The 27,795-nt window shown below is 43.9% G+C and overlaps 1 protein-coding gene and 1 pseudogene across 2 annotated transcripts; one reads left to right on the plus strand and one right to left on the minus strand.

Moving 5' to 3' along the window:
• Positions 1 to 10,606: 10,606 nt before the first annotated feature.
• Positions 10,607 to 12,299, minus strand: LOC134733864 (MARCKS-related protein-like; annotated as a pseudogene).
• On the plus strand, positions 12,157 to 27,795 carry HEBP2 (heme binding protein 2). Of its 2 annotated transcripts, none has more exons than XM_055265633.2 (4): positions 12,157 to 12,557; positions 13,091 to 13,226; positions 20,121 to 20,183; positions 27,226 to 27,795. In XM_055265633.2, the coding sequence occupies exons 1-4, from the start codon at positions 12,456 to 12,458 to the stop codon at positions 27,273 to 27,275; spliced, it is 351 nt and encodes a 116-aa protein (XP_055121608.2). In that variant the 5' UTR covers positions 12,157 to 12,455; the 3' UTR covers positions 27,276 to 27,795. The 2 variants fall into 2 exon arrangements, with proteins under 2 accessions (XP_055121608.2, XP_055121597.2); XM_055265622.2 differs by having other exon boundaries at positions 12,169 to 12,557; positions 20,121 to 20,301.

Below are 27,795 nucleotides of genomic sequence, written 5' to 3' on the forward strand. Positions count from 1 at the left end.
TCTCTCTTAAGGAAACTAAAACATCTGAATTGCTTGTGGTGGGACCAGGGCCAATCAGGCACACCAGGCACCATCCCCAAAGCTCACCTTACTTTTAGGGTCCCATGAAAATGTTTTAATTTATTTTAAAATCAGAAGAAAAAAAACTTTTGGGATCAAAGATTATATTCATCTTTACACCAATACAGTCATAAAATGTAATTTGTATATTTTGTAATTTTCGTGTGGAGGAAGGAAACCACAAAGGCAAAAGTGCCTTAGGCCTGCAACAGTCACAACGTAGCCCTGGGAAGCAGGTTATCCTGATTCAATGTAAGCAAAATTCAGGCAAGGAAACAAGAAATTGGATGTTTTTTCGGAGAAAATAAGAATTAATTTCTCTTTCCTCCCCAACACACATTCAGTGGTCCTAGCCAGACTTTCATTCCCTTATTTTCTCCCATTTTGCTAATGCCATCATAACAATAAGTTATAAAGTGATGTTAATAAATTTTCTTCTATATGCAGAATGTATAAGAACATATGTCATTGAATCTTGTCTCTAAATTATTCATTATTTATTTATTCCTTTATCATATTAATAGGATCTACTTCAGAGGTTTATTGGTACAATCCAGTGTTCAAACACACATCTGCCTTAAGGACAGAGCAACTATTGCAAATGGAGCATCCTCTACATCAAGTGAAGGTCTAAAGGAACTCTAGCTGTGAAAGCAATACAAATGGATTCCAACCTTTCTGTACATCATCCACTAAGTTCTCATGCCTGGAGAAGCTAATGGGCAGAGGACCAGGAGAGTTCAATTAACAGATCTCAGGGCTTAATGAAACGGCCCAGAGTTTTCATTCACAAAAAAACCATACTCACAACTATCACTTATGGGGACACAACATGCAAAATATTGGGCTAAGCGATAACTGGGCATTTCCTCTTAGAATCCTCAAAATTGTATGTGACGAATACCAGCTATTTGTACCAATGAAGAAAGAGATTTGGTGAGGCTGAATCTCGTGCCCAGGGCCAGAAAGTGGCAGAGCTCAGATGGAAACCCAGATTCTTACATGTGGGTTTAAGCCAAGCAGAGCACCCTCTTCTGACCTGGTGGAGGGTGGCTGCCCACGTTGAAGGATGCAGGCTACAGATTTTGTGACTGTGGTGAGACTAAAATCATGGCAGTCCAGAAACTGATGCCCAATTCCTGTTCACTGGTATTAACAATATCCCAACACTTAACACTCTCACAAGTAGAATGAATTGTGTACTAGCCACAAAAAGGGGCATGGCTTTGATTGTCCTATACTTTAAGTGAATGTCTAAAGAAACTCTAGCTGTGAAAGCAACATTAATGGATTCCAGCCTATCTGTACCTCATCCATTAAGTCCTAATGCCTGAAGAAGCTAATAATGTCGGCTCACCATGTGAACCTGGAAAAAAACATATTTCTAAATATTAAATAAGCAAATAATAAAACCAAGTAAAATATATTTTATATATTTAAATTTATAGCAATGAAAATGATGAGTATAGACTATAAAATAATATCATATAATCCATGTTAATACACAATAGTCTTCCTTAAGTATAGATACAAGCTAAGTATCCAGAGAGTCAACCCCAAAAGTACTGCAATGATTGGAAAGGCTAAATCAGGTTTCAGTTGGACAAGAGAAAGGGATAGTCATCTAAATTAGTTTTCTTCGAGGCATGGTCCATGAACTGATGCTGGCTCACAAGCTACTTGTTGACAGTCTGAGATAAGATAATAAGAGAAGTTGAGAGTAAACATTTGTTACTAAAATACCAGGGGTTCCATCTAAGTCCCATGGCTCACCAAACAGAAAGCCAATCATTGAGACAAGTATTGGCAGGGAAGTCTTTATTCAGGTGCTGCAGCTGAAGAGACGAGAGATCTGTCTCAAATCCCCAACCAACTAAAATTAGGGGTGTATACAGCAGGGAAGAAATATAACTATGTGTGGGAAAACAGGAGTTAGGAAGGGGTAAGGAAGAGGAGTTGGTTAACACGAGGCAAGTTGTCGGTTAGACAATCATGAAGGGTAAGGGGTCTGGCCTCACTGGCCAGATGCAAAGATGAAATGATCTTGTAAGTTTCAGTTCCTTGATACTATCTTGGAGGCCTGATGGTTGGTTTCCTGAGAAAGGAACTCAAATACGGCAAAGATAACTTTCTGAAGTTTTAAGACTGGGCCAATTTCTATGTTTATTCAAAAGAAACCATGAACATCAGTTCTATGGCACAGTTGGGCTGGTTTCATGTTTAGAGACATTTATAGCAACTTATTTTTTACAAAATCCATGCATGTGATCAGTGGACTCATCTCACTGATGATATACTGATGATATAGACCAATTAAATTACTACAGAACTTGTGGGTTCAGTAGCCTATAGTATGAGCTGCACATGGTCCTGTGCAGTTGGCACTCATGTTGGTTTAAGATGAACTAGAAATTTAAAAAAATATATAAAGGATCTTTCATTGCAGATAGCTTGAGAGGCACTGATCTAGAAGATGAGATGTTCTAGGCATTACTACTAAACCTTTTCTCCGTGGTAGTGGATTTTTTTTTAACAGGGTCTTGATCTATCACTGAAGCTCAAGTGCAGTGGTGTGATCATGGCTCACTGCATCCTTGACCTCCAGGGCTCAAGTGATCTTCCCACCTCAGCCCCACTATTAGTTAGGACTATAGGCTCAGCCACCATGCCCAGCTAATTTTTTAAGAAAAATTTTTTTGTAGAGACATGGTCTCATTATGTTGCTCGGGCTGGTATCAAACTCCTGAGCTCAAGTGATCCTCCTGTCTCAGCCTCCCAAAGTGCTGGGATTGCAGGTATGAGCCAACATGCATGACCTTGGAGGCAATTTTTAATCTGTTACTTATCTCTTCTGCGCCTGAGTCTCATTGCGCACATGTAGACACTCAACTGTAGAACAACCTGGGGAGACCATTATGCAGGACCTACGAGCAGGCTGAGAACTGACTAGTTTGCAGATCTGTTAAAGATGCAGGCAGAGGAACTCCTCTTCTGGGAATTTGGACACTGAACCTCTGTAACACCTATGTTCTCAAAGTCATTAGGGAGTCAAGTCCAATTCCCACTAATTCTTTAATTTATCTTTTTTTTTTTTTTTTTTTTTTTGAGACAGAGTCTCGCTCTGTCGCCCGGGCTGGAGTGCAGTGGCGCAATCTCGGCTCACTGCAAGCTCCGCCTCCCGGGTTCACGCCATTCTCCTGCCTCAGCCTCCGAGTAGCTGGGACTACAGGCGCCCGCCACCGCGCCCGGCTAATTTTTTGTATTTTTTTAGTAGAGACGGGGTTTCACCGTGGTCTCGATCTCCTGACCTCGTGATCCGCCCGCCGCGGCCTCCCAAAGTGCTGGGATTACAAGCGTGAGCCATCTTAATAAAGAAATAATGCAGGCCAGGCATGGTGGCTCACACCTGTAATCCCAGCACTTTGGGAGGCTGAGGCTGGAGGATCACTTGAGCCCAGGAGTTAAAGACCCCATTTCTAAAAGAAATTTTTAAAGAAATTGCCAGCCATGGTAGTGTGCACCTATAGTCCCAGCTACTCTGAAGGCTGAGATGGAAGGATTGCTTGAGCCCAGGATCGTGCCACCGCACTCCAGCCTGGGTGACAGAGCAAGACCCTATTTCTAAAAAGAAAAGAAAAGAAAAAGAAAAAAGAAAGGAAGAATACAATAATTCCACTGCAACAGTGAAAACCCCACATGTAATAGTTCAAGGAAACATCTTAGCAGCCCTAAATTTTGGGGAAATGGTCTTTCATCAAGTGATCTATTAGAAACATTTTATCTTAGCTGCATCAAAGATTAGTTCCCTTTAAGTGCTTTTGAGAATGTGAGCTATCTAGTTGTGATATATTTGGTCATCTATTTTTAACTTCAAAGCATAAACCTTTTAAAATCAGTATGGATGAGCCTCTCTTTTTCATAAACACCTCCAACAGACTTAGAAGTTATATCAAGCCTCACTCTGATTAAAATTGGTATTTTAATTTTTAAAAGCATTTCCAGCTTTAGACTTTAGCTTTTTTATCCTCAACCCCACAACTCAATGTCTCTTCATTTTCTGTGGCAGATAAGAAAGGTGGTTCCCAGGTGTTCCTAAAAACACTCAATTCCTATCTATGTGTCTGCCAAATTCTATGACTGGCATTCATTCAACATTTATTATGCAATTACGGATCAGGCACAGAGCAAAGCGCTCAGTGTAGAAGGCGCTTCACGGGTTGCTTTGTGTCTAAATCATTAATGGGTATTCTAATTCTCATCAAAACTGAAGGAGAAGCCAGCCAAAAGAAAAGACTAAATTTCTTGTTAGAATACCAAGTTGCTACCCATTTTACAGTTACCACATATGAGACAGTGGTAACTATAAGGGGACCAGATAACCAGGTAACTGCTGACAGCAGTGGCATGCAGCTGTAGTCCTGGCTACTCAGGAGGCTGAGGTGGGAGGATCCCTTGAGCACAGCAGTTCAAGGCTGTAGTGCTCTGTGATTGTGCCTGTGAATAGCCACTGCACTCCAACTTGGGCAACATAGCGAGGCCCTGTCTTTAAAAAAAAGAAAAGAAAAGAAGACCAGATATTTAACTATGTTATGAGTGCATGGATGACCCCAGAAAGGCCAAAATCAAATACTATTTGTTGCTAAAACCCACTGTATTAGTCCGTTCTCACACTGCTGTAAAGAATTACTGGGACTGGGTATTTATGAAGAAAATAGGTTTAATTGACTCATAGATCTGCAGACTTTATAGGAAGCATGGTTAGGAGGCCTCAGAAAACTTACAATCATGGCAAAAGGTGAAGAGGAAGCAAGCACGTCTTACCATGACGGAATAGGAGACAGAAAATGAAGGGAGAAGTGCCACACACTTTCAAACAACCAGATCTCGTGAGAATTCACTTACTATCATGAGAACAGCAAGGGGCAAGTCCACTCCCATGACCCAATCACCTCCCACCAGCCCCTTTCCCCGACATGTGGGGATTACAATTCAAAATGAGATTTGAGTGGGGACACAGAGCCAAACCCTATCACCCAGCAACACCTACTACAATACTGCATAGAATAAATATTTTTCAAGTTATTCTTTCTATAAAACATTACCCCAAACATAATGTTATTTTTAAAAATAACCGTTTTCTTATCCTCACAGTTTCTGTGGGTACTGCAGGGATAGCTTGTATCTCCTGTCTGACTTCTGGGACCTTGGTGGGGAAGACTCAAGGATGTCTGGAGGTGACTCAGTGGTGGGCAGGAATCATCTGAACACTTGCTTACTCAACATGAGCAGTGGTTGATGCCAGCTGTCAGCCAGGTCCTCAGCTGGGATATACTACACATAGCTCTCCATGGAGCTGCTTGGGGTTCCCTTCAGCATGGCTGTTGGATTCTAAGAGCAAGTGTCCCAAAGAAAACTAGGTGAACAACTTTAATGATCCAGCCTTCTACTGTCATCATAAGCCTGCCAAGTTTCAAGGAAAGGGAGAAGAGATGTCCACTTCTTAATTAGAGGTATGTCAAAGTCACGTTATAAGAATAGCACATTGGATGGAAGATAATGTTGCAACTATCTTTGGGAAATAAAAATCTGCCACAAGTATGGAATAAATAAACAACGTGTGACTCAATGATATTACAGACAGGGCTTTTCTCAAATATTTTAGGCTCTCCTTTAAAAACACAGATTGATAGATTTTTGCACTCCCTTGAGGTTAATCAAGGCCCGGTGACTTACTCTGGTCAATGAAAGTGGATGGAAACAACTTATGTAACTTACTGCAGGAAGCATTTACAGTTGATCCTCATTATTCACAAATTCCGTATTTGCAAATTTGCCTGCTTGCCAAAAGTTACAAAACTTTGTAACTCCACAGTCAATACTCACAGCACTTTCTGGTCACTCACAGACATATGCATGCACACAGCTTTGGAAAATGCAGGTTGCCCAGTGCACACATTCCCAGCTGAAGTTGGATAAGGCAAGCTCTGTTTGTTTTAGCTCTCGTGCGGTAGACAATGTCCATTTTACAGTCTATGGAGTGCCACCGTTTTTGCATTTCTGTGCTTTTGTTTGCTGTTTAAAACAGCCCCCAGGCTTAGGGCTGAAGTGCTGTCTAGTGTTCCTCAGTGCAAGAAGGCTGTGATGTGCCTTACAGAGGAGATATATGTGTCATTCAGGCATGAGTTATAGTGCTGTTGGTCGCGAGTTCAATGTTAATGAATCAATAACACCTGTTAAATAAGATATCTTTATGCAGAAACACACAAAAAACAAGGTTATATATTGACTGGTTACTGAAAATACTGTGACCAGAGGCTTACAGGAACCTAACTCTATATTTCCCCTAGGAGCAATGGTTCAGTATTTGCGAAATTGGTGTTGATGGTTACTTTAAGGAATGTAACTACCACAAATAATGAGAACCAGCTGTATTACTGGTGTGGGTCTCTCAGTGCTCTCTTCCCTTGCCAGGGTGATCGTGGAGGTATCTGTTGATATAAAGGTGCCACACTGTACCATCTCATGGAAAGGGGCTATCCAAAATCCTCATTCAGACCCAGAGAGGACTCTGCATGAGCAAGGAATCAGCTGTTGCTTATGGCCAGTGCTATGTGCGGTTGTTTCCACAGCATAACTTAGCCTTTCCTCACCAAACACACCACTAAATATCTGTTCCGAAAATAACGCTTGTAAGGCCAGGCACGGTGGCTCATGCCTATAATCCTAGCACATTCTGAGGCCAAGGTGAGTGGATTGCTTGAGCCCAGGAGTTCAAGACCAGCCTGGGCAACATGCCAAAACCCTGTCTATACAAAACCAACAAAAAAATTAGCCAGGTGTGGTAGCATGCACCTGTAATCCCAGTTACTCAGGAGGCTGAAGTAGGAGGATTGCTGGATCCTTGGGAGGCCGAGGCTGCATGAGCCGTGATTGCACCACTGCACTCCAGCTTGGGTGATGGAGTAAGACCTTGTCTCTAAATAAATAAATAAATGAATAAATACAAAAATAAAATATTGCTTGTTAACTGAAGATAAATAGTACTTTTGAAAGACAAAAAGAAGAAACATTTGGGTACTCTGCTCCTCCCCCATCAGCTTCACAGATTTCAAAATGTGGAAAATAGAACTTATCTCAAAATTTGCTGTACGGCTTAAATAAAATATCTGCTTCATAGTGTCATATAATCATTGATGAAATATAAGCAAATAAAAAATTACTATAATTAATCAACAAGAAAACTAAAACTAACTTGATTATTTTGAAATAACAATATAAAAGTTGAATGAAGATTGTTTATTAACTTTAAATAATTTAAATAATTTAAAGTTTATTAAACTTTATTAAACTTTATTAAACTTGTTCTAAACTGAAATCCTATTATTTTGAAATAAATCCTTTTCTTTCCTTCCTCTGTTCTTTATATGACTAGTTACTGCCTTGTAAATACAGATAATGCAGCGTAGTCACCTCTGTTACCTTCACTAATTGCATATTCCAAACCCTAAAAAATAAAGTCTCCAAATTTAGCCTTAGATTTTCTGCAAATAAAATATTGCCCTCCAAAAAAGGCATTGATAAATGTAAAAGATACTCTGTAGATTAAAATAACAGATTTCTTAAGCAATGATGTAAATTACATCCTTTTTCTTTTTTAAAAAAAAAACCCGTGATAAAGTTATATTTTCAACTTTTCAAAGTCACCTAAGCAATGGATCACATCTGTTACATAGTCAAACTAAACAAGTTATTTTTAAAAATAAGTTAAAAATTCATTATTTAGCCTTTACGAACTTAGCTCTGCATAATAATAGATCTGACAGAACCACTAGAAAGTGCCATGAGCCCTCAGGCCACTGCACAGTTGTTTGGGCAGGGAAGGGCGAGGAAAAGAGAAGACATCAATTGCTTTAGAAGCACTAGGCCCATACATGGGGTATTTTCTGGCAATTAAAAAAAAATTAAGTACTGGTACATGCTACAACATAGATGAAAACATTACACTAAGAGCAAGCAGCCAGTCACAAAATATCGCATATTATTTTTGTTGGTTTGTTTGTTTTGAGACGGAGTTTCACTCTTGTTGCCCAGGCTGGAGTGCAATGGCAGGATCTTGGCTCACTGCAATCTCCGCCTCCCAGGTTCAGGTGATTCTCCTGCTTCAGTCTTCCGAGTAGCTGGGATTACAGGCATGCGCCACCACGCCTGGCTAATTTTGTATTTTTAGTAGAGATGGGGGTTTCTCCATGTTGGTCAGGCTGGTCTCGAACTCCCAACCTCGGGTGATCCGCCCTCCTCGGCCTCCCAAAGTGCTGGGATTACAGGCGTGAGTGACCACATCTGGCCTAAATATCACATATTATAATACATGATTCCATTTGTACGAAATATCCAGAAGAGGCAAATCCATAGAGACAGAAAGTAGGTAAGTGGCTGCAAGGGATTGGGGTAAAGGAGATGAAGAGTGACTGCTAAGCTACATGGAGTTTCTGTTTGGACTGATGGAATGTTCTATAATTAGAATTATATAGTAGTAATGATGTTTGTACATCATAGTGAATATACTAAAAACCACTGAATTGTACACTTTAAAATAGTGACTGATGCTATGCGAATCATATCTCAAAAAATATTTTAAAGCACCAGGTGCACTGTTTTAGTCTATTTTCTATTGCTGATAACAGAAAATCTGAGTCTGGGTAATTTATAAATAAGAAGAATTTATTTCCTACAGTTATGAAGGTTGGGAAGTTCAAGGTCAAGGGGCCGCATCTGGTGAGGGCCTTCCTGCTGGTGGGGACTCTCTTCAGAGTTCCATGACAGCACAGAGCATTACATGGTGATGGGGTTCAGTGTGCTAGCACAGGTCTCTCTTCTTCCTCTTACAAAACCACAAGTCCCATTCTTGTGCTAACCCAATAATCCATTAACCCATTAACCCATGAATGGATTCATTTCACCCAATCACCTCTTATGGCCCCACCTTTCAATACTGCCACATTGGGGATTAAGTTTCAACATGAGTTTCCGAAGAGATGAACATTCAAACCATAGCATACCTCCACTAGGATGATTATAATCCAAAAGCCAGATCATAACACGTGTTGATGGGGATGTGGAGAAATAGAATGCTCATACCCTGCTGGTGAGAATGTAAAGTGGCAAAAAAAACAGGCTGGCAGTTCCTCAAAAAGTTAAACATAAAGTTACCATTTGACCCAGAACTTCCACTCCTAGATATTTACCCAAGAGACGTGAAAACATACATGCACACAGAAACATGTACATAAACGTGTATAGCAGCTTTACTTATAATAGCCTAAAGTTGAAAATGGCCCAAATGGCCCTCATCTGATGAACTGATAAATAAAATGTTTATCCAATGGACTATTAATCAGTTATAAAAAGAAATGGAGTACCTGCCACAACACAGATGAACTTTGAAAACACTTTGCCAAGTTAAAGAAACCAGTCACAAAGGAGCACATACTATTATGAGTCCATTCATATGAAATGTTCCAAACAGACAAAACTATAGAGATAGAGAACAAATTAGTAGTTGCCTAGGCATGGGGAATGGGGAATTGGGAGGTGGTGGCTAAAGGTTATAGAGTTACTTTAAGGGTGGGGAGTGATGAAAATGTTCTCACCTTGTGATGATGGTTGCTCTAAAGATCCTAAAAACCATTGACTAGTACACTTTAAATGGGTGAACTATATGGTATATGCATTATATCTTAATAAATCAGAAAAAATAAAGAATACATCTAACAAAAAAAATTTAAGAGACATTTATTCCTTTTCCAATTGTTATAATAAAACCAGGTGGAAGAGAATGGTTTTAGCAGTTAGAAAAAAAACACACAAATCTGGGGTTTGGTCATTAAAAGTTATTTATAAAAATGAGAGAAGAAAGCGCAAGAAGTTATTTCACATTACAGACCTCTCCCTGGACCCAAAGCCTAATATGTGCTTACCAAGTCAAAAAAGAGACACAGTTGATTCACAAGCTGAAGGTTTGAACTTGAATAGAACCCTAGGCAGGGCAATGTCCTCCCCCGCACAGGTGCCACTAGGCACAGCACCAGAGAGTAAAAACTCAACAGGGAGGAGGCCGGACCCTCAAGGTTTGGGAGTTTAAGCACCCAACCTCTGGCTCAGGGATTTGGGGAGTAGGGTAAACAAAACCTACTTGGAAAAGAATTGAGGAAGAAAATCAAACCTACTTGGAAAAGAATTGAGGAAGAAAACCTTCTGCAGGGCTGGGGACAGGGAAGGAGGCAGGGCCAGGGAAAGGCGCATTTCATGTCACTAATCTAACTTGGGAGGCTGTGAGGGACCATCTCCAACTGGCCTTAAGAGGAAAGCCAGATGGCCAACTGGAGAATCCACAGGAGGAAGAGAAGGAAAGGGAATGTAGCTGGTAGGATGCAATAGCGCCTTCCTTTCTGGGCACAGAAGGGCAGCCAGGGCACCAGGTCCAGGCAGTAACCTCACAAGAACAGCAGTTTTTGCAGCTTAGAGATCACCCACCTGGCCCACCCAGCTACTCATTCTGCTCAGCGTGGGCTGGTGTAGGGCCACTCTCTGCCCCAAGGGAGTGGACAGCTCTGTAGCCTGGGGCCCTGCCTCTTCTTCTGAGGCAGTACTGCCTCTGTGCCCTTGGCCTGGGGCTCCTGGCTCTCAGGGGTGGCAACAGCCTTCCCTTCCTGGGCAGTGCCCTTGTCGCTGCAGGCATTGGTCTCCCCCCGCTCCTGCTCTTCCTCCATAGGTGAGGAGGCAGAAGAATCACCCTACCCTCCTTCCCATTTCTCTTGAAGGACAAGCTGCTCTTAGAAAGCCTTCTTGAAAGAGAATTATTTATTTATTTATTTATTTATTTAGACAGGGTATCCCTCTGTTACCCAAGCTAGAGTGCAGTGGCGCGATCTCGGCTCACTGCAGCTTCGACCTCCCCAGGCTCAAACCGATCCTCCCACCTCAGCCTCCCGAGTAGCTGAGATCACAACCCCAGCACACCCGGCTTTTTTTTTTTTGGAAGGCAGCTATGCTCACCACTATACTATCAACGCTATTTTATTGTATTTTTGTAGAGACGGGTTTTCGCCATGTTGCCCAGTCTGGTCTCGAACTCCTGGGCCCAAGCGATCACCTCCGTCTTGGCCTCCCAAAATGCAGGGATTACAGGTGTGAGCCACCGTGCCCGGCCTTGAAAGGCAATATCGTCTTCTTGGAAGTCTCCTTGACGGGGAGGGAGCCTCCTCTTTGGCCTCAGCACCCTGGCTAGGAGGTGCTGGCTCCATGATATTGCCAGTGGCCCCGGTTGCCTCTTCTGTTCACAGAGGCCGACTCCCCTTCACCCTTGGGGGATGTCACCATTGCTTTTCACGTGGCCACCCTCCTGTCCGTTGGCTTTCGCGTGGGGAGTGCCTGCTGCCTCTGCGGCGGTCACGTCGCCCCGGGAGCCTCGGAGCTCTGGCTGCCCACCATGGGAGTCTTCTGGGGGCGCCGGAGCCAGTAACGCGGGGTCCGCCTGGCCGGCGGAAGGGGGGTGCTGGGGAACAGAGCCGCACCCCACTCGGCTCCGGAAAGCCCTGGTAACCAAAATTCTTGAAAAGCACTAGTGCCTGGCCTCGGCACTAACTCTCCCCGAGTCCCGTTAAGCCTGCGGCGATGACTCAGAGGGTCTGGGGTCCTGTCGGGGAAAAGTTCAGAAACCAGAACAGTTCCACATTGTCCCCACGTGTCTGTGGTCCCACCACCTCCTCCGCAAAGGACCCTGAAAGCTGTCTGGGACCTAGGACACCTTCTTGGGATGAGTACGGCCATTCGCCCTGGCTGAGCCCCAGGAGTGAGGGCAGGGGCCGCGGGGTTCGGGTCGCCAGCCGCCCCCTCCGGCCTTTCTCTGCCCGCGGTGCGCTGGGACACCCTCGAGGCGGCTCAGCGCCCGCGGTTCCCAGCGCGGGCGGGGCCCTGGCAGAGGCGCCCAAACCGGTTGCACAGAAACAGCGCCACCCCCGACTGCCCGCGGGGCCACTTGTAAGTGCCTTTCCGTCAAAAACAAAGGCAGGGGCGGGGGCGGGAGGTGCCGCAAAAGAAGGCGGGCCGAAGCGAGGTGCGGCTCCCTGTCCCCGCGGAGGGGCAGGGCAGGGCGCGCAACTCCGGCCGGAGCTGTCCTGGGTCGTGAGCCGGCCCCGCCTTGGTGGCGGCGCCCCCTCGCGGTCCAGAGCCAGGCGCATCGGGCGGGCTCGGGTCTCCAGCCCGGCGGGGAGGAGGGACCGGGTCTGCGGGGCGGGGCCTCGGGGCCTCGGCGGGGTTCGCACACGCAGGCGGGGCGGCCCGGGGTGCGGGCCCTTGGCGCGGCTGGCCAGGCTCCGAGAACCTCAGCGCCGCCCATGGCCGAGCCGCTGCAGCCAGACCCCGGGGCGGCCGAGGACGCGGCGGCCCAAGCCGTGGAGACGCCGGACTGGAAGGCCCCGGAGGACGCCAGCCCCCAGGTAGGCGCCGACTCGGGAGCGGAGGGGCTGGGCCCGCCTTTGGGCTGATTTGCAGTGAGGCCAGCGGGTCCCATAGAGTTAAGTAAAAAGTACAGTTTTTTAAATGGTCAGAGTCCCTACCCGCTAAGCTACGCAAACGAGAAACCTCGGTCATTTAGCTCTACCCTTCCCCCCTACCCCCAGTGCAGGTCCCATCTCAATTTCTTGTCTTTGCGGGGTGGTGGGGTGGGGAGGAACTGGTTACGTCCCAGAACGCGCGGTAGAACCCTCCGAACCGAGGGGGTGTAAAAGTTTGATTCGAGTCCCCAGCGTGTGGGGTTGGGGCCGCTGCGGTCCCTAATCGCAAGGAGGGGAACCTCGTGGAGGGACACCTCCCAGACCTAAGGAGCGGGGACCTCAGGCCGGACCCCGGGCCGGTGCAGCCCCTAGACAGGCCGGCTCCAGGTCGACCCGAGATCATGGCACCGGTATTTTTGCATCTCACTCCTACCCTCTTAGAATCGCTTCTCGAAGTTTTCTCTGTTCCACTTTAGCCCGGAAGTTATGAGATCCGACATTATGGACCAGCCAAGTGGGTCAGCACGTCCGTGGAGTCTATGGACTGGGATTCAGCCATCCAGACGGGCTTTACGAAACTGAACAGTTACATTCAAGGCAAAAACGAGAAAGGTAAAAGCAGTTTTCCTTGTAATTATGCATATTGTGAAAGAGTCCCCGGGCTTATTATTGAGTTTTAGCTTATTAAAGAAATATCCTTTATAATAGAAAAATAAGCAAGTCATCAAAGACTTGTCTTGTTTTCAGACAAGACTCCTCAGGACCAGGGTTACACTGGGTATTACTTTTCAACCTCTGTTCTCTGATTTTGCTGCATGAACTGGGGTTTGGTGTAACTCGTGATAAGTCCTTTTCCATGGCTAACACTTCAAGATAATTTGGTGACTGGTAGGATCAGAGACGTCGGGAGGCAAGAAGGTACCAAGATTAGAAGCATCAAGTCATAGCTTTTGGTCTGGCTTTGCCGCTATTTATATTTTAGCAGGTCTCTTAGCCTGTGGGACCTCATGTTCTGAATGGTAAGAAAAAATAATTTACTGACCATGTAACCTCTAATTTCCCCTTTTATCTCTAAAAATTAAGAATTTATTAACCCAGAATATCAGTATTACAGAAAGTGGTTTAATGTGGGCAGTGAGCAATTGAGTAATTTTGGCCTTACTGTTTTAAGATGAAAATTATCTTAAAGGTAAATATGTCGAGGTCCTGAGGGGTGGAGCCAAGATGGCCGAATAGGAACAGCTCCGGTCTCCAGCTCCCAGCCCCAGCGACACAGAAGACGGGTGATTTCTGCATTTCTGCTTGAGGTACCGGTTTCATCTCACTAGGGAGTGCCTAACAGTGGGTTCAGGACAGTCGGTGAAGCGCACTGTGCGCGAGCCGAAGCAGGGCGAGGCATTGCCTCACTCGGGAAGCGCAAGGGGTCAGGGAGTTCCCTTTCCTAGTCAAAGAAAGGGAAAACAGACGGCACCTGGAATATCGGGTCAGTCCCGTCCTAATACTGCGCTTTTCCAACGGGCCTGGAAAACGGCACACTAGGAGACTGTGTCCCGCACCTGGCTCGGAGGGTCCTATGCCCACAGAGTCTTGCTGATTGCTAGCACAGCAGTCTGAGATCACGCTGCAAGGCGGCAACGAGGCTGGGGGAGGGGCGCCCGCCATTGCCCAGGCTTGCTTAGGTAAACAAAGCAGCCAGGAAGCTCGAACTGGGTGGAGCCCACCACAGCTCAAGGAGGCCCGCCTGCCTCTGTAGGCTCCACCTCTGGGGGCAGGGCACAGACAACCAAAAACTCAGCGAGAACCTCCACAGCCTTAAATGTCCCTGTCTGACTGACAGCTTTGAAGAGAGTAGTGGTTCTCCCAGCACGCAGCTGGAGATCTGAGAACGGACAGACTGCCTCCTAAAGTGGGTCCCTCACCCCTGAGCAGCCTAACTGGGAGGCACCCCCCCAGTGGGACAGACTGACACCTCATTCAACCGGGTACTCCTCTGAGACAAAACTTTCAGAGGAACTATCAGACAGCTGAATTTGTGGTCTCACGAAAATCCGCTGTTCTGCAACCACCGCTGCTGACACCCAGCCAAACAGGGTCTGGAGTGGACCTCTAGTAAACTCCAACAGACCTGCAGCTGAGGGTCTTGTCTGGTAGAAGGAAAATTAACAAACAGAAAGGGCATCCACACCAAAAACCCATCTGTACATCACCATCATCGAAGACAAAAAGTAGACAAAACCACAAAGATGGGGAAAAAACAGACCAAAAAAACTGGAAACTCTAAAAAACAGAGCACCTCTCCTCCTCCAAAGGAACGCAGTTCCTCACCAGCAACGGAACAAAGCTGGATGGAGGATGACTTTGATGAGTTGAGAGAAGAAGGCTTCAGACGATCAAACTACTCTGAGCTACGAGAGGAAATTCAAAACAATAGCAAAGAAGTTAAAAACTTTGAAAAAAAATTAGAAGAATGGATAACTAGAATAACCAATGGAGAGAAGGGCTTAAAGGAGATGATGGAGCTGAAAGCCAAGTTTCGAGAACTACGCGAAGAATGCAGAAGCCTCAGTAGCAGATGCGATCAACTGGAAGAAAGGGTATCGCTGATAGAAGATGACATGAATGAAATGAAGAGAGAAGGGAAGTTTAGAGAAAAAAGAATAAAAAGAAATGAACAAAGCCTCCAAGAAATTTGGGACTATGTGAAAAGACCAAACCTACGTCTGATTGGTGTACCTGAAAATGATGGGGAGAATGGAACCAAGTTGGAAAACACTCTGCAAGATATTATCCAGGAGAACTTCCCCAATCTAGCAAGGCAGGCCAGCATTCAGATTCAGGAAATACAGAGAACGCCACAAAGATACTCCTCGAGAAGGGCAACTCCAAGACACATAATTGTCAGATTCACCAAAGTGGAAATGAAGGAAAAAATGTTAAGGGCAGCCAGAGAGAAAGGTCGGGTTACCCACAAAGGGAAGCCCATCAGACTAACAGCTGATCTCTCAGCAGAAACTCTACAAGCCAGAAGAGAGTGGGGGCCGATATTCAACATTCTTAAAGAAAAGAATTTTCAACCCAGAATTTCCTATCCCGCCAAACTAAGCTTCATAAGTGAAGGAGAAATAAAATACTTTACAGACAAGCAAACGCTGAGTGATTTTGTCACCACCAGGCCTGCCCTAAAAGAGCTCCTGAAGGAAGCACTAAACATGGAAAGGAACAACCGGTACCAGCCCCTGCAAAAACATGCCAAATTGTAAAGACCATCGAGGCTAGGAAGAAACTATAGCAACTAACGAGCAAAATAACCAACTAACATCATAATGACAGGATCAGATTCACACATAACAATATTAACGTTAAATGTAAATGGGCTAAATGCTCCAATCAAAAGACACAGACTGGCAAACTGGATAAGGAGTCAGGACCCATCAGTGTGCTGTATTCAGGAAACCCATCTCACGTGCAGAGACACACATAGACTCAAAATAAAGGGATGGAGGAAGATCTATCAAGCAACTGGAAATCAAAAAAAGGCAGGGGTTGCAATCCTAGTCTCTGATAAAATAGACTTTAAACCAACAAAGATCAAAAGAGACAAAGAAGGCCATTACATAATGGTAAAGGGATCAATTCAACAAGAAGAGCTAACTATCCTAAATATATATGCACCCAACACAGGAGCACCCAGATTCATAAAGCAAGTCCTCAGTGACCTACAAAGGGACTTAAACTCCCACACAATAATAATGGGAGATTTTAACACCCCACTGTCAGCATTAGACAGATCAACGAGACAGAAAGTTAACAAGGATATCCAGGAATTGAACTCAGCTCTACATAAAGTGGACCTAATAGACATCTACAGAACTCTCCACCCCAAATCAACAGAATATACATTTTTTTCAGCACCACACCACACCTACTCCAAAATTGACCACATAGTTGGAAGTAAAGCTCTTCTCAGCAAATGTAAAAGAACAGAGATTATAACAAACTGTCTCTCAGACCACAGTGCAATCAAACTAGAACTCAGGATTAAGAAACTCAGTCAAAACCGCTCAACTACATGGAAACTGAACAACCTGCTCCTGAATGACTATTGGGTACATAATGAAATGAAGGCAGAAATAAAGATGTTCTTTGAAACCAACGAGAACAAAGACACAACATACCAGAATCTCTGGGACACGTTCAAAGCAGTGTGTAGAGGGAAATTTATAGCACTAAATGCCCACAAGAGAAAGCAGGAAAGATCCAAAATTGACACCCTAACATCACAATTAAAAGAACTAGAAAAGCAAGAGCAAACACATTCAAAAGCTAGCAGAAGGCTAGAAATAACTAAAATCAGAGCAGAACTGAAGGAAATAGAGACACAAAAAACCCTTCAAAAAATTAATGAATCTAGGAGCTGGTTTTTTGAAAAGATCAACAAAATTGATGGACCGCTAGCAAGACTAATAAAGAAGAAAAGAGAGAAGAATCAAATAGATGCAATAAAAAATGAAAAAGGGGATATCACCACCGATCCCACAGAAATACAATCTACCATCAGAGAATACTACAAACACCTCTATGCAAATAAACTAGAAAATCTGGAAGAAATGGATAAATTCCTCGACAAATACACCCTCCCAAGACTAAACCAGGAAGAAGTTGAATCTCTGAATAGACCAATAACAGGTTCTGAAATTGTGGCAATAATCAATAGCTTACCAACCAAAAAGAGTCCAGGACCTGATGGATTCACAGCTGAATTCTACCAGAGGTACAAGGAGGAACTGGTACCATTCCTTCTGAAACTATTCCAATCGATAGAAAAAGAGGGAATCCTCCCTAACACATTTTACGAAGCCAGCATCGTCCTGATACCAAAACCTGGCAGAGACATAACCAAAAAAGAGAATTTCAGACCAATATCCTTGATGAACATTGATGCAAAAATCCTCAATAAAATACTGGCAAACCGAATCCAGCAACACATCAAAAAGCTTATCCACCATGATCAAGTGGGCTTCATCCCTGGGATGCAAGGCTGGTTCAACATACGCAAATCAATAAATGTAATCCAGCATATAAACAGAACCAAAGACAAAAACCACATGATTATCTCAATAGATGCAGAAAAGGCCTTTGACAAAATTCAACAACCCTTCATGCTAAAAACTCTCAATAAATTAGGTATTGATGGGACGTATCTCAAAATAATAAGAGCTATCTACGACAAACCCACAGCCAATATCATACTGAATGGGCAAAAACTGGAAGCATTCCCTCTGAAAACTGGCACAAGACAGGGATGCCCTCTCTCACCGCTACTATTCAACATAGTGCTGGAAGTTCTGGCCAGAGCAATCAGGCAAGAGAAGGAAATAAAGGGTATTCAATTAGGAAAAGAGGAAGTCAAATTGTCCCTGTTTGCAGATGACATGATTGTATATCTAGAAAACCCCATTGTCTCAGCCCAAAATCTCCTTAAGCTGATTAGCAACTTCAGCAAAGTCTCAGGATACAAAATTAATGTACAAAAATCACAAGCATTCTTGTACACCAATAACAGACAAACAGAGAGCCAAATCATGAGTGAACTCCCATTCACAATTGCTTCAAAGAGAATAAAATACCTAGGAATCCAACTTACAAGGGACGTGAAGGACCTCTTCAAGGAGAACTACAAACCACTGCTCAATGAAATAAAAGAGGATACAAACAAATGGAAGAACATTCCATGCTCATGGGTTGGAAGAATCAATATCGTGAAAATGGCCATACTGCCCAAGCTAATTTATAGATTCAATGCCATCCCCATCAAGCTACCAATGACTTTCTTCACAGAATTGGAAAAAACTACTTTAAAGTTCATATGGAACCAAAAAAGAGCCCGCATCGCCAAGTCAATCCTAAGCCAAAAGAACAAAGCTGGAGGCATCACGCTACCTGACTTTAAACTCTACTACAAGGCTACAGTAACCAAAACAGCATGGTACTGGTACCACAACAGAGACATAGATCAATGGAACAGAACAGAGCCCTCAGAAATGATGCCGCATAGCTACAACTATCTGATCTTTGACAAACCTGACAAAAACAAGAAATGGGGAAAGGATTCCCTATTTAATAAATGGTGCTGGGAAAACTGGCTAGCCATATGTAGAAAGCTGCAACTGGATCCCTTCCTTACACCTTATACAAAAATTAATTCAAGATGGATTAAAGACTTATATGTTAGACCTAAAACCATTAAAATCCTACAAGAAAACCTAGGCAATACCATTCAGGACATAGGCGTGGGCAAGGACTTCATGTCTAAAACACCAAAAGCAATGGCATCAAAAGCCAAAATCGACAAATGGGATCTCATTAAACTAAAGAGCTTCTGCACAGCAAAAGAAACTATCATCAGAGTGAACAGGCAACCTACACAATGGGAGAAAATTTTTGCAACCTACTCATCTGACAAAGGGCTAATATCCAGAATCTACAATGAACTCAAACAAATTTACAAGAAAAAAACAAACAACCCCATCAAAAAGTGGGCAGAGGACATGAACAGACACTTCTCAAAAGAAGACATTTATGCAGCCAAAAAACACATGAAGAAATGCTCCTCATCACTGGCCATCAGAGAAATGCAAATCAAAACCACAGTGAGATACCATCTCACACCAGTTAGAATGGCCATCATTAAAAAATCAGGAAACAACAGGTGCTGGAGAGGATGTGGAGAAATAGGAACACTTTTACACTGTTGGTGGGACTGTAAACTAGTTCAACCATTGTGGAAGTCAGTGTGGCGATTCCTCAGGGATCTCGATCTAGAAATACCATTTGACCCAGCCATCCCATTACTGGGTATATACCCAAAGGACTATAAATCATGCTGCTATAAAGACACATGCACACGTATGTTTATTGCGGCACTATTCACAATAGCAAAGAGTTGGAACCAACCCAAATGTCCAACAACGATAGACTGGATTAAGAAAATGTGGCACATATACACCATGGAATACTATGCAGCCATAAAAAATGATGAGTTCGTGTCCTTTGTAGGGACATGGATGAAACTGGAAAACATCATTCTCAGTAAACTATCGCAAGGACAAAAAACCAAACACCGCATGTTCTCACTCATAGGTGGGAATTGAACAATGAGAACTCATGGACACAGGAAGGGGAACATCACGCTCCGGGGACTGTTGTGGGGTGGGGGGAAGGGGGAGGGACAGCATTAGGAGATACACCTAATGCTAAATGACGAATTAATGGGTGCAGGAAATCAACATGGCACATGGATACATATGTAACAAACCTGCACATTGTGCACATGTACCCTAAAACCCTAAAGTATAATAAAAAAAAAAAAAAAAAAAAAAAAAAAAAAAAAAAGGTAAATATGTCAATAATGTGAAGTAAATCAAGAAACCCAGATCAAAAAAGAATAGGTTAAATGTTTAAAGCTGTCAAAAGTACACTAAATTTGCTTTCATTTTTATGTCACAGAGATGAAAATAAAGATGACAGCTCCAGTGACAAGCTACGTGGAGCCTGGTTCAGGTCCTTTTAGTGAGTCTACCATTACCATTTCCCTGTATATTCCCTCTGAACAGCAATTTGATCCACCCAGGCCTTTAGAGTCAGATGTCTTCATTGAAGATAGAGCCGAAATGACTGTGTTTGTACGGTAAGTAGTAGATAATTTATAGCCTTGCCGACCGCTAGTTTTACTTGTGTGCACTCACAGTTTAGCTCCAATGCAATTTCAAAAGGCTTTTCACCCTTCCATAAAATCAGGTCTAATGCATTTTGTGATGTTTTCCTACTGGCTTTGTTGTATATGTTACTGAGGTCTGTCACAAGATAATAATCACTTCATTTAATGAGTCTATTGCATGCCCTTCATATGAGGCACGGTGCAAATTATATGCTCCCCAAACAAAAGACTGCAATATAGTTAGACCTGAACAAAAGTACCTTAAAACAGAAGTCTTAGTTTGTTCAGGCTGCTGTAACAAAATACCATAGGCTGGGTAGTTTATGAAAAACAGAAATTTATCTCTTACATTTCTGGAGACAAGGAAGTTCAAGTTTAAGGTGCTGGCAGTTTCAGTGACTGGTGAGGGCCCGTTTCCTGGTTCATAGATGGAACCTTCTCAGAAATGCCCTCATGTGGTGGAAGAGGCAAGGCAGCTTTATTGGACATGTTTTACAAGGCTCTACCCTCATGACCTAATCACTTTCCAAAGGCCTCATCTCCTAATACTATCACATTAGTGATTAGGTTTTCAAAATATGAATTTTGAGGCCCAGCACTTTTGGAGGCTGAGGCAGGTGGATCACTTGAGCCTGAGAGTTAGAGACCAGCCTGGGCAACATGGCAAGGCCCCATCTCTACCAAATATATATATATATATATATATATTAGCCAGGACTGGTGGCACATGCCTGTGGTCCCAGCTACTTGGGAGGCTGAGGTAGGAGGATCACTTGGGCCCAGGAGGTCGAGGCTGCAGTGAGCCGTAATTGCACCCAATGCACTCCAGCCTGGGTGACAGAGTGAGACCCTGTCTCAACAAAAAGAAAAATGTATATATGAATTTTGGGGAGACACAAACATAGAGTTCATGGCATTCTGCCCTGACCCTGTAAAATTCATATCATCTCACATGCAGAATACATTCATTCTATCCCAATAGCCCCAAAAGTCTTAATTCATTCCAGCATCAACTCAAAAGCCTAAATTCATCTAAAGATCATCAAAATCAAATCTGAGGCTCATGGTACAGTTCTTCCTGAGGCCGATTCCCCTCCATCTATGAACCTGTGAAATCAAACATGATATATGCTTCCAAAATATAATGGTGGGACAGACATAGGATAAATACTGCACTCCAAAAGGAAGAAATGGGAAAAAAGAAATGGGTAACAGGTTCCAAGTAAGTTCTAAATCTCCAGATTAATTTTCTTTGACTCAAAGCTCTTCCTTCTGTGCCCACTGGGATGAAGGTCCCACTTGTGAAGCTCTGCTGAACAGAGGTTGTGCCCCCAAGGCTTCAAGTGGCCCTGCCCATGGCTTTGGATGGCCCAACCACACTGCAGCTCTCACAGTTGGAGGGACGCCCCCCTGCAGCTCTACCAGGCTCGAAATGCACACCAGTGGCCCTCCCAGTCTGGTGTGCCCTGCTCCCATGGCTCTGTTAGCCATTTCCCTGTTGGGGACTCACTGCAGTAGCTTGCTCTCACTGTGGCCCTCTGCTTGGGTCACATACCCAAGGCCCTGGGCAGCTCCACCCTTCAAGGTGGAGGTAGCCACACCCCCACAGCTCATATACTGGCAGAGGTGGCACCACATGGATGCTGCTGAGGTTAACTGCCTGTGCCTTCCGGAGGGACAGCCATTGCAGCCCAGGCCACACCTCAGCCCACTGGAACTGAACCTGGGGCATCCAAGGAGGGCTGCACTGGAATGCAGGAAACAGATTGATGAGGCAGTGCTAGGCAGTGAGTTCCAAGGCCCCCCACGTGCCCAAAGACCCTCCTTTGAAATTGTTCTGCCCTCCCCAGGCACTGAAACTTGGCATGTGATGGGAGAGGCAGCTCCTGATTTCTAAAATGCCTTTGGCACCGTTCTTCCATTATGCTGGAGAATAGGTCCTGGTTTCTGTTTAGATGGCAGTTCCACATTAATCTCCTTATCAAAGGGTTGCTTGGCCTTACCCTTGTTCTCTCTCAAACAAGCTTTCTCATTTCTTTTAATATGGATAGTCTAAGAATTTTCCAAATGTTTAAGTTCTGCTTCCCTTTTGATTAAAAATTTACTCTTTAAATTCTCTCTTCTTGTATTTTACTATCAAGAGAAGCCAAGCCACATCTTCCATTCACATTTTGCTTAGAAAATGTTCAGCCAAATATCCTATTTCATAACTCACAAGTTGTACTGTCCACATTACACTGGGACACAAACACAGTTTCTTTGCCATGTCATGACAAGGGTCACCTTTCCTTCAAGTTCCAACAAATGTTCCTCATTTCCATCTGAGACCTTAACAGAATGGCCTTTACCTCAAACCACCATGATCCGGTATGACTCCCACCCTCTCCTTAGACTGCCCTTGCCATCCTCAGCAGTGCCTCTGTATCTGTCACGTGGTTACTGTCCTCTCCCACATGACCCTTACAGCAGTCATGTGTGGACCAATCTGTTCCCTTAATACTTGCTTATCCTTTAACTTTCAGAGTGTCACCCTCTTGTCATTTCTCCTGTCCCATTTCTTTACCTCTATTGGCTCCTCCTCAGCTCCCTACCCTAGGATCACTGTCAATGACTGTTTTAGACCCTCATTTCATAGCCAGCTTGTTCTGAGCGATCCATTCATACTGCTTCAACTCCCTGAGTCGAATGATTCTCACATCTATTAAGTGTCTCCAGATCTGATTTCCCTACTTGTTGGACATCTGTCTTTGGGGTTGGGGGAATGAAACTCAACAACCCTAAAAATGAGCCTTCCCCTAATTCCCAAATCTCTGATCTTATAGTGCCTGTCTCAGTCGAGGGCCTCATCAGCCAGATAGGCTCCTCTTTTTTTGTCTTTTTTTCTGAGACAGGGTCTCGCTCTGTTGTCTAGGCTGGAGTATAGTGGCATGATCATAGCTCACTGCAGCCTGGAACATCTGGGCTCAAGGGATCCTCCCACTTCAGCCTCCTGAGTAGCATGTGCCACCACCATGCCCAGCTAATTTATTATTTTTTGTAGGGACAGGATCTCACTATGTTGCCCAAGCTGGTCTTGAACTCCTGGGCTCAAGCAATCTGCTTCTCTCAACCTCCCAAAGCATTGGATTTACAAGCATGAGCCACCATGCCCAGTCAAGACAGCTTCCTGAGCAAGGAATTTACAGTCAGCATCAGCACAATGTTCCTGACAATTGGTTCTCACATCTGGCCTATTCACCTCAAAAATGATTCAGGGCTTTGTTCCCTTCTATCGCCATTGTGACTTACTCGGGTCTTCATCTTCTAGGGACCGCACTAAGTCATCTTTGTGTACCCCAGTTCTCGGCACATGCCTGACACTCCCAGTAGATACTGGGATGTTGATTCATCTCAACTGAATTATTTCTTGACTATTTCACTTCAGTAGCCTGCAAGCCATCTTCCCTGCCACCAGTCTTTTCCTCTCCTCTTCCACACTGGAACTGTGATCTTTCTTACCACAATGACAAAAGCCCAAAATCTCCGTCGGATTCCTCTTGCCTCCCCAGGGAAGCTCAGATTGTTCATACAGTGCACAGTGCCACATATGACCTGGCCCAGCCCTGTCTCAGCAGCTCCCCTTCCCACCTCTTGGGCTTCTCACCTTTCACGGAACATGCCATGTTCTTCCACATCTTGTTACCTTTGACCTCAGGCACGTTAGTCCACTTTTCCTTGCTAAAATTTTCCTGTTTTAAAATGCATGTGATCATAATACTTACCTATCTCATAGGGTTGCCATGAAGATCGGATGAGTTAATTTATGTAAAACACTTGGAACATGAACATCACGCATTCCTCGCTCTAGTACTCTCTTCTTCCTCTTCCTGGAGAGCCCACTGCCACCCTACAGGACAAATGACACCTTTTCTGTGATGCCTTCTTCAGTTTCTCCACCTTGCTAGCTACTCTGTCCTGGTTCCCTTCCTTCTATTCTTCTTCTAAGTAATAGTGACTTATTTATAGATGGAAACTTCTTCAAGAATATGACAGCATGTTACTATGTCCATATATTCCAGCCCCTGGCAAGGCAGGCACATGGGGGTGAGGGAGGCGGGCACCATATATGTCGTCTGTGTTCTGAATAAAACAGTGAATAGATCATTGTGAAACAACACACATTCAGGGAACAAAAGCTTATTTCTAATTAGAGGGTTCAATATTTGATTTTAAGGGAAAATGAATTTGAAAACAAATTCCTTTTAGGCAGAACATGCTAAGCATTGGTTATTCATTAAGGAAATAAATAATACATTTAGGAGCCAAAATGTTTCTTTCTTTCTTCTTTTTTTTTTTTTGAGATGGAGTTTCACTCTTGTTGTGCAAGCTGGAATACAATGGCGCAATCTCAGCTCACTGCAACGTCCGCCTCCCAGGTTCAAAGTGATTCATCTGCCTCAGCCTCCTGAGTAGCTGGGATTACAGTTGCCCCCCTCACTATGCCTGGCTAATTTTTGTATTTTTAGTAGAGACGGGGTTTCACCATCTTGGCCAGGCTGGTCTGGAACTCCTGATCTCAGGCAATCCACCCGCCTTGGCTTCTCAAAGTATTGGGACTACAGGCGTGAGCCACCATGCCTGGCCCAAAATGTTTCTTAACCCATGGTTCAGAATTATATTCAATCGACATGAAAATGATAGAACGGAAGAGTTATATCAACTCACCTGCAGTGTTTTTATTTTGCATACATGTGCATGCAGAGATTCCTACACTTGACAGGATTAAAAGGGAACTGCATGCCAGGAATGGTTCTGGGTGCTGGGTAGACATTGTTATATAAAACAGACATGGTTTGTACCCTTGAAAGATGACACCTCATCTGAAGCATGGTAGGATTGATTTTTTGCACTGGCACATTGATAATAGAACTTATACCAAAGAAGGCATATTAGGAAAATTTTTGTTTCTCAGTGTTTCTTATTCTTAACCCTCAAAATCAAATTCAGCATGCTTGCATGTCAGCAGCTCAGCTAGATCAGTGCTGTCATGATTTAATCTCAGGATGTTTTTGTTTATATACTGTAAAATGTATACTTAAACTTTTATTCTCTTTTCCCACTTTTTGTTTTCACCTTTTGACTGTCTTTTCTTCCACATCCCCACAGCAGCCTCCTGACTGGATCCTTCCTTGCCAGTCTATTATCTATCTGCCTATATTCTAATCCAGATCTGATTAAGTTGCACATTTCAGCTCAACATCCTTGGAAATAACCTCAAAAGGCCTTAGGCTAATGCACAGGGTTCTTCCTTCTAGCTCTCACTCACCTTCCTGGCCTCATTTTATGTCTCACTATGAAAACACTTGGTATTTTTAGATTTTTTTTTATTATTATTATACTTTAAGTTTTAGGGTACATGTGCACAACGTGCAGGTTTGTTACATATGTATACATGTGCCATGTTGGTGTGCTGCACCCATAAACTCGTCATTTAGCATTAGGTATATCTCCTAATACTATCCCTCCCCTGGTCTCTTTCCTATCACTCCCCTTTCTTTGTTCAGCAAAACCATCCTCCATTCAGGCCCAACTCAGATGACTCTCCTTACCCCAGATTTAATCACGTCCTCAATGCTCCCACAACACTTTGATCCTGTCCCTGTTTAAAACCCTTCTCAGAGGCCGGGCATGGTGGCTCATGCCTGTAATCCCAATGCTTTGGGAGGCCAAGACAGGTGGATCACTTGAGCTCAGGAGTTTGAGACCAGCCTGGGTAACATAGTAAGACCCTGTCTTTACAGGTTTTTAAAAAAATTAGTCCGGTGTGCACCCGTGGTTCCAGCAACTCAGGAGGCTGAGGTGGGAGGACTGCTTGAGCCCAGGAAGTCAAGGATGCAGTACGCTGTGCCACTATATTCCAGCCAGGGTGACAGACAGAGTGAGACCCTATCTCAAAAAAACAAACAAAAAAACCTCAGGATGTATAGAGAGAGCTGCCAAAATGTTGATCTCTTCTATTGGATCATAAATTCAGAGAGGTGAAAACTATGTCATATTCATCTGTAATCCAGTGTTTATTCTTTTCCCTAGGAGAGGGAAAAAGCGTCAATGTTCAAGTGAAAATTGAGTCTGGAAAAGGGGCTTCTGCAGGGGTGTCGGTGTAGTTCTCTGATCAGCAGCACCAGCATGGATGTGGGAGCTGGGTAGAAATACACACTCTCAGGCCCCACCCCAGATCTGAATCTGCATCATAGCAAAATCCCCAGGTGACCCGTATGCACGTTAAAGGTTTGAGAAGCACAGGGTAGAGCACTTGAGATTGTGTAGGTTCCAAATCCACCTGTCAACAGATGGGAGGAGGGGATGCATCCTCCTGGGTTTCCTCAGTGCTTCTGAGGTCACACGAAGACCAGGAATCACAGGCAGGAGCGGTCAGTTCATCTGCTGAGAGTGAGTAGCTTTTTTTATTTTTGTTTTTTGAGAAAGAGTCTTGCACTCTGTCGCCCAGGCTGGAGTGCAGTGACGCGATCTTGGCTCATTGCAACCTCCACCTCCCAGGTTCAAGCGATTCTCCTGCTTCAGCCTCCCAAGTAACTGGGACTACAGGCGTCCGCCACCACACCTGGCTAATTTTTGTATTTTTATTAGAGATGGGGTTTTACCATGTTGGCCAGGCTGGTCTCGAACTCCTGACCTCAAGTGATCCACCCACCTTGGCCTCCCAAAGTGCTGGGATTACAGTTGTGAGCCACCTCGCCTGGCCGAGAGGGATTAACTTGGAAGCTGGCCAAGAGGGAGTAACTTTGAAGCTGCCCTTCACCCAGCATTCATGGTACCAGCGCCTGCTCTTTGCTTCAGGCTGACATTCACATCAGTATTAAAATCATTCACGATTATTTTCTTTCTCCTTTGTAGGTCTTTCGATGGATTTTCTAGTGCCCAAAAGAATCAAGAACAACTTCTGACGTTAGCAAGCATTTTGAGGGAAGATGGAAAAGTTTTTGATGAGAAGGTTTACTACACTGCAGGCTACAACAGTCCTTTCAAATTGCTTAATAGAAATAATGAAGTGTGGTTGATTCAAAAAAATGAACCCACCAAAGAAAACGAATGAGAAAATGAAAGGAAGTTCCGTTGTCAGAGGCAAAACGTCTGTTTATCATAGACATCAACATGATCTATAAGTAAAGTGTGTGTCTAGTGTCTTCTATTGAGAGTACTACTATTAATTAAGCTTATTTCCAATGTGCCTTTTTAATGCTTGAAGTTTTATCTACATACACAGGTAACAGGACAGTAGTCTGTAAACATAAATTGGTCATAACTATGGTGGTCTTTATTTCTGTGAGCATCTAGGGAAATTTCACATCACTTCCCTCTTCTTCACTGCATCACAATCATATTCCCTTTTTTTTTTCTTGGATTTGTGTTAGTTGGATGATGATATCCCCTCCAGATAGTATCAATAAAAATGTTTAAGATTTA

This window comes from Symphalangus syndactylus, chromosome 2 (genome assembly GCF_028878055.3).
Source record: "Symphalangus syndactylus isolate Jambi chromosome 2, NHGRI_mSymSyn1-v2.1_pri, whole genome shotgun sequence".
Lineage (NCBI taxonomy): Eukaryota > Metazoa > Chordata > Mammalia > Primates > Hylobatidae > Symphalangus > Symphalangus syndactylus.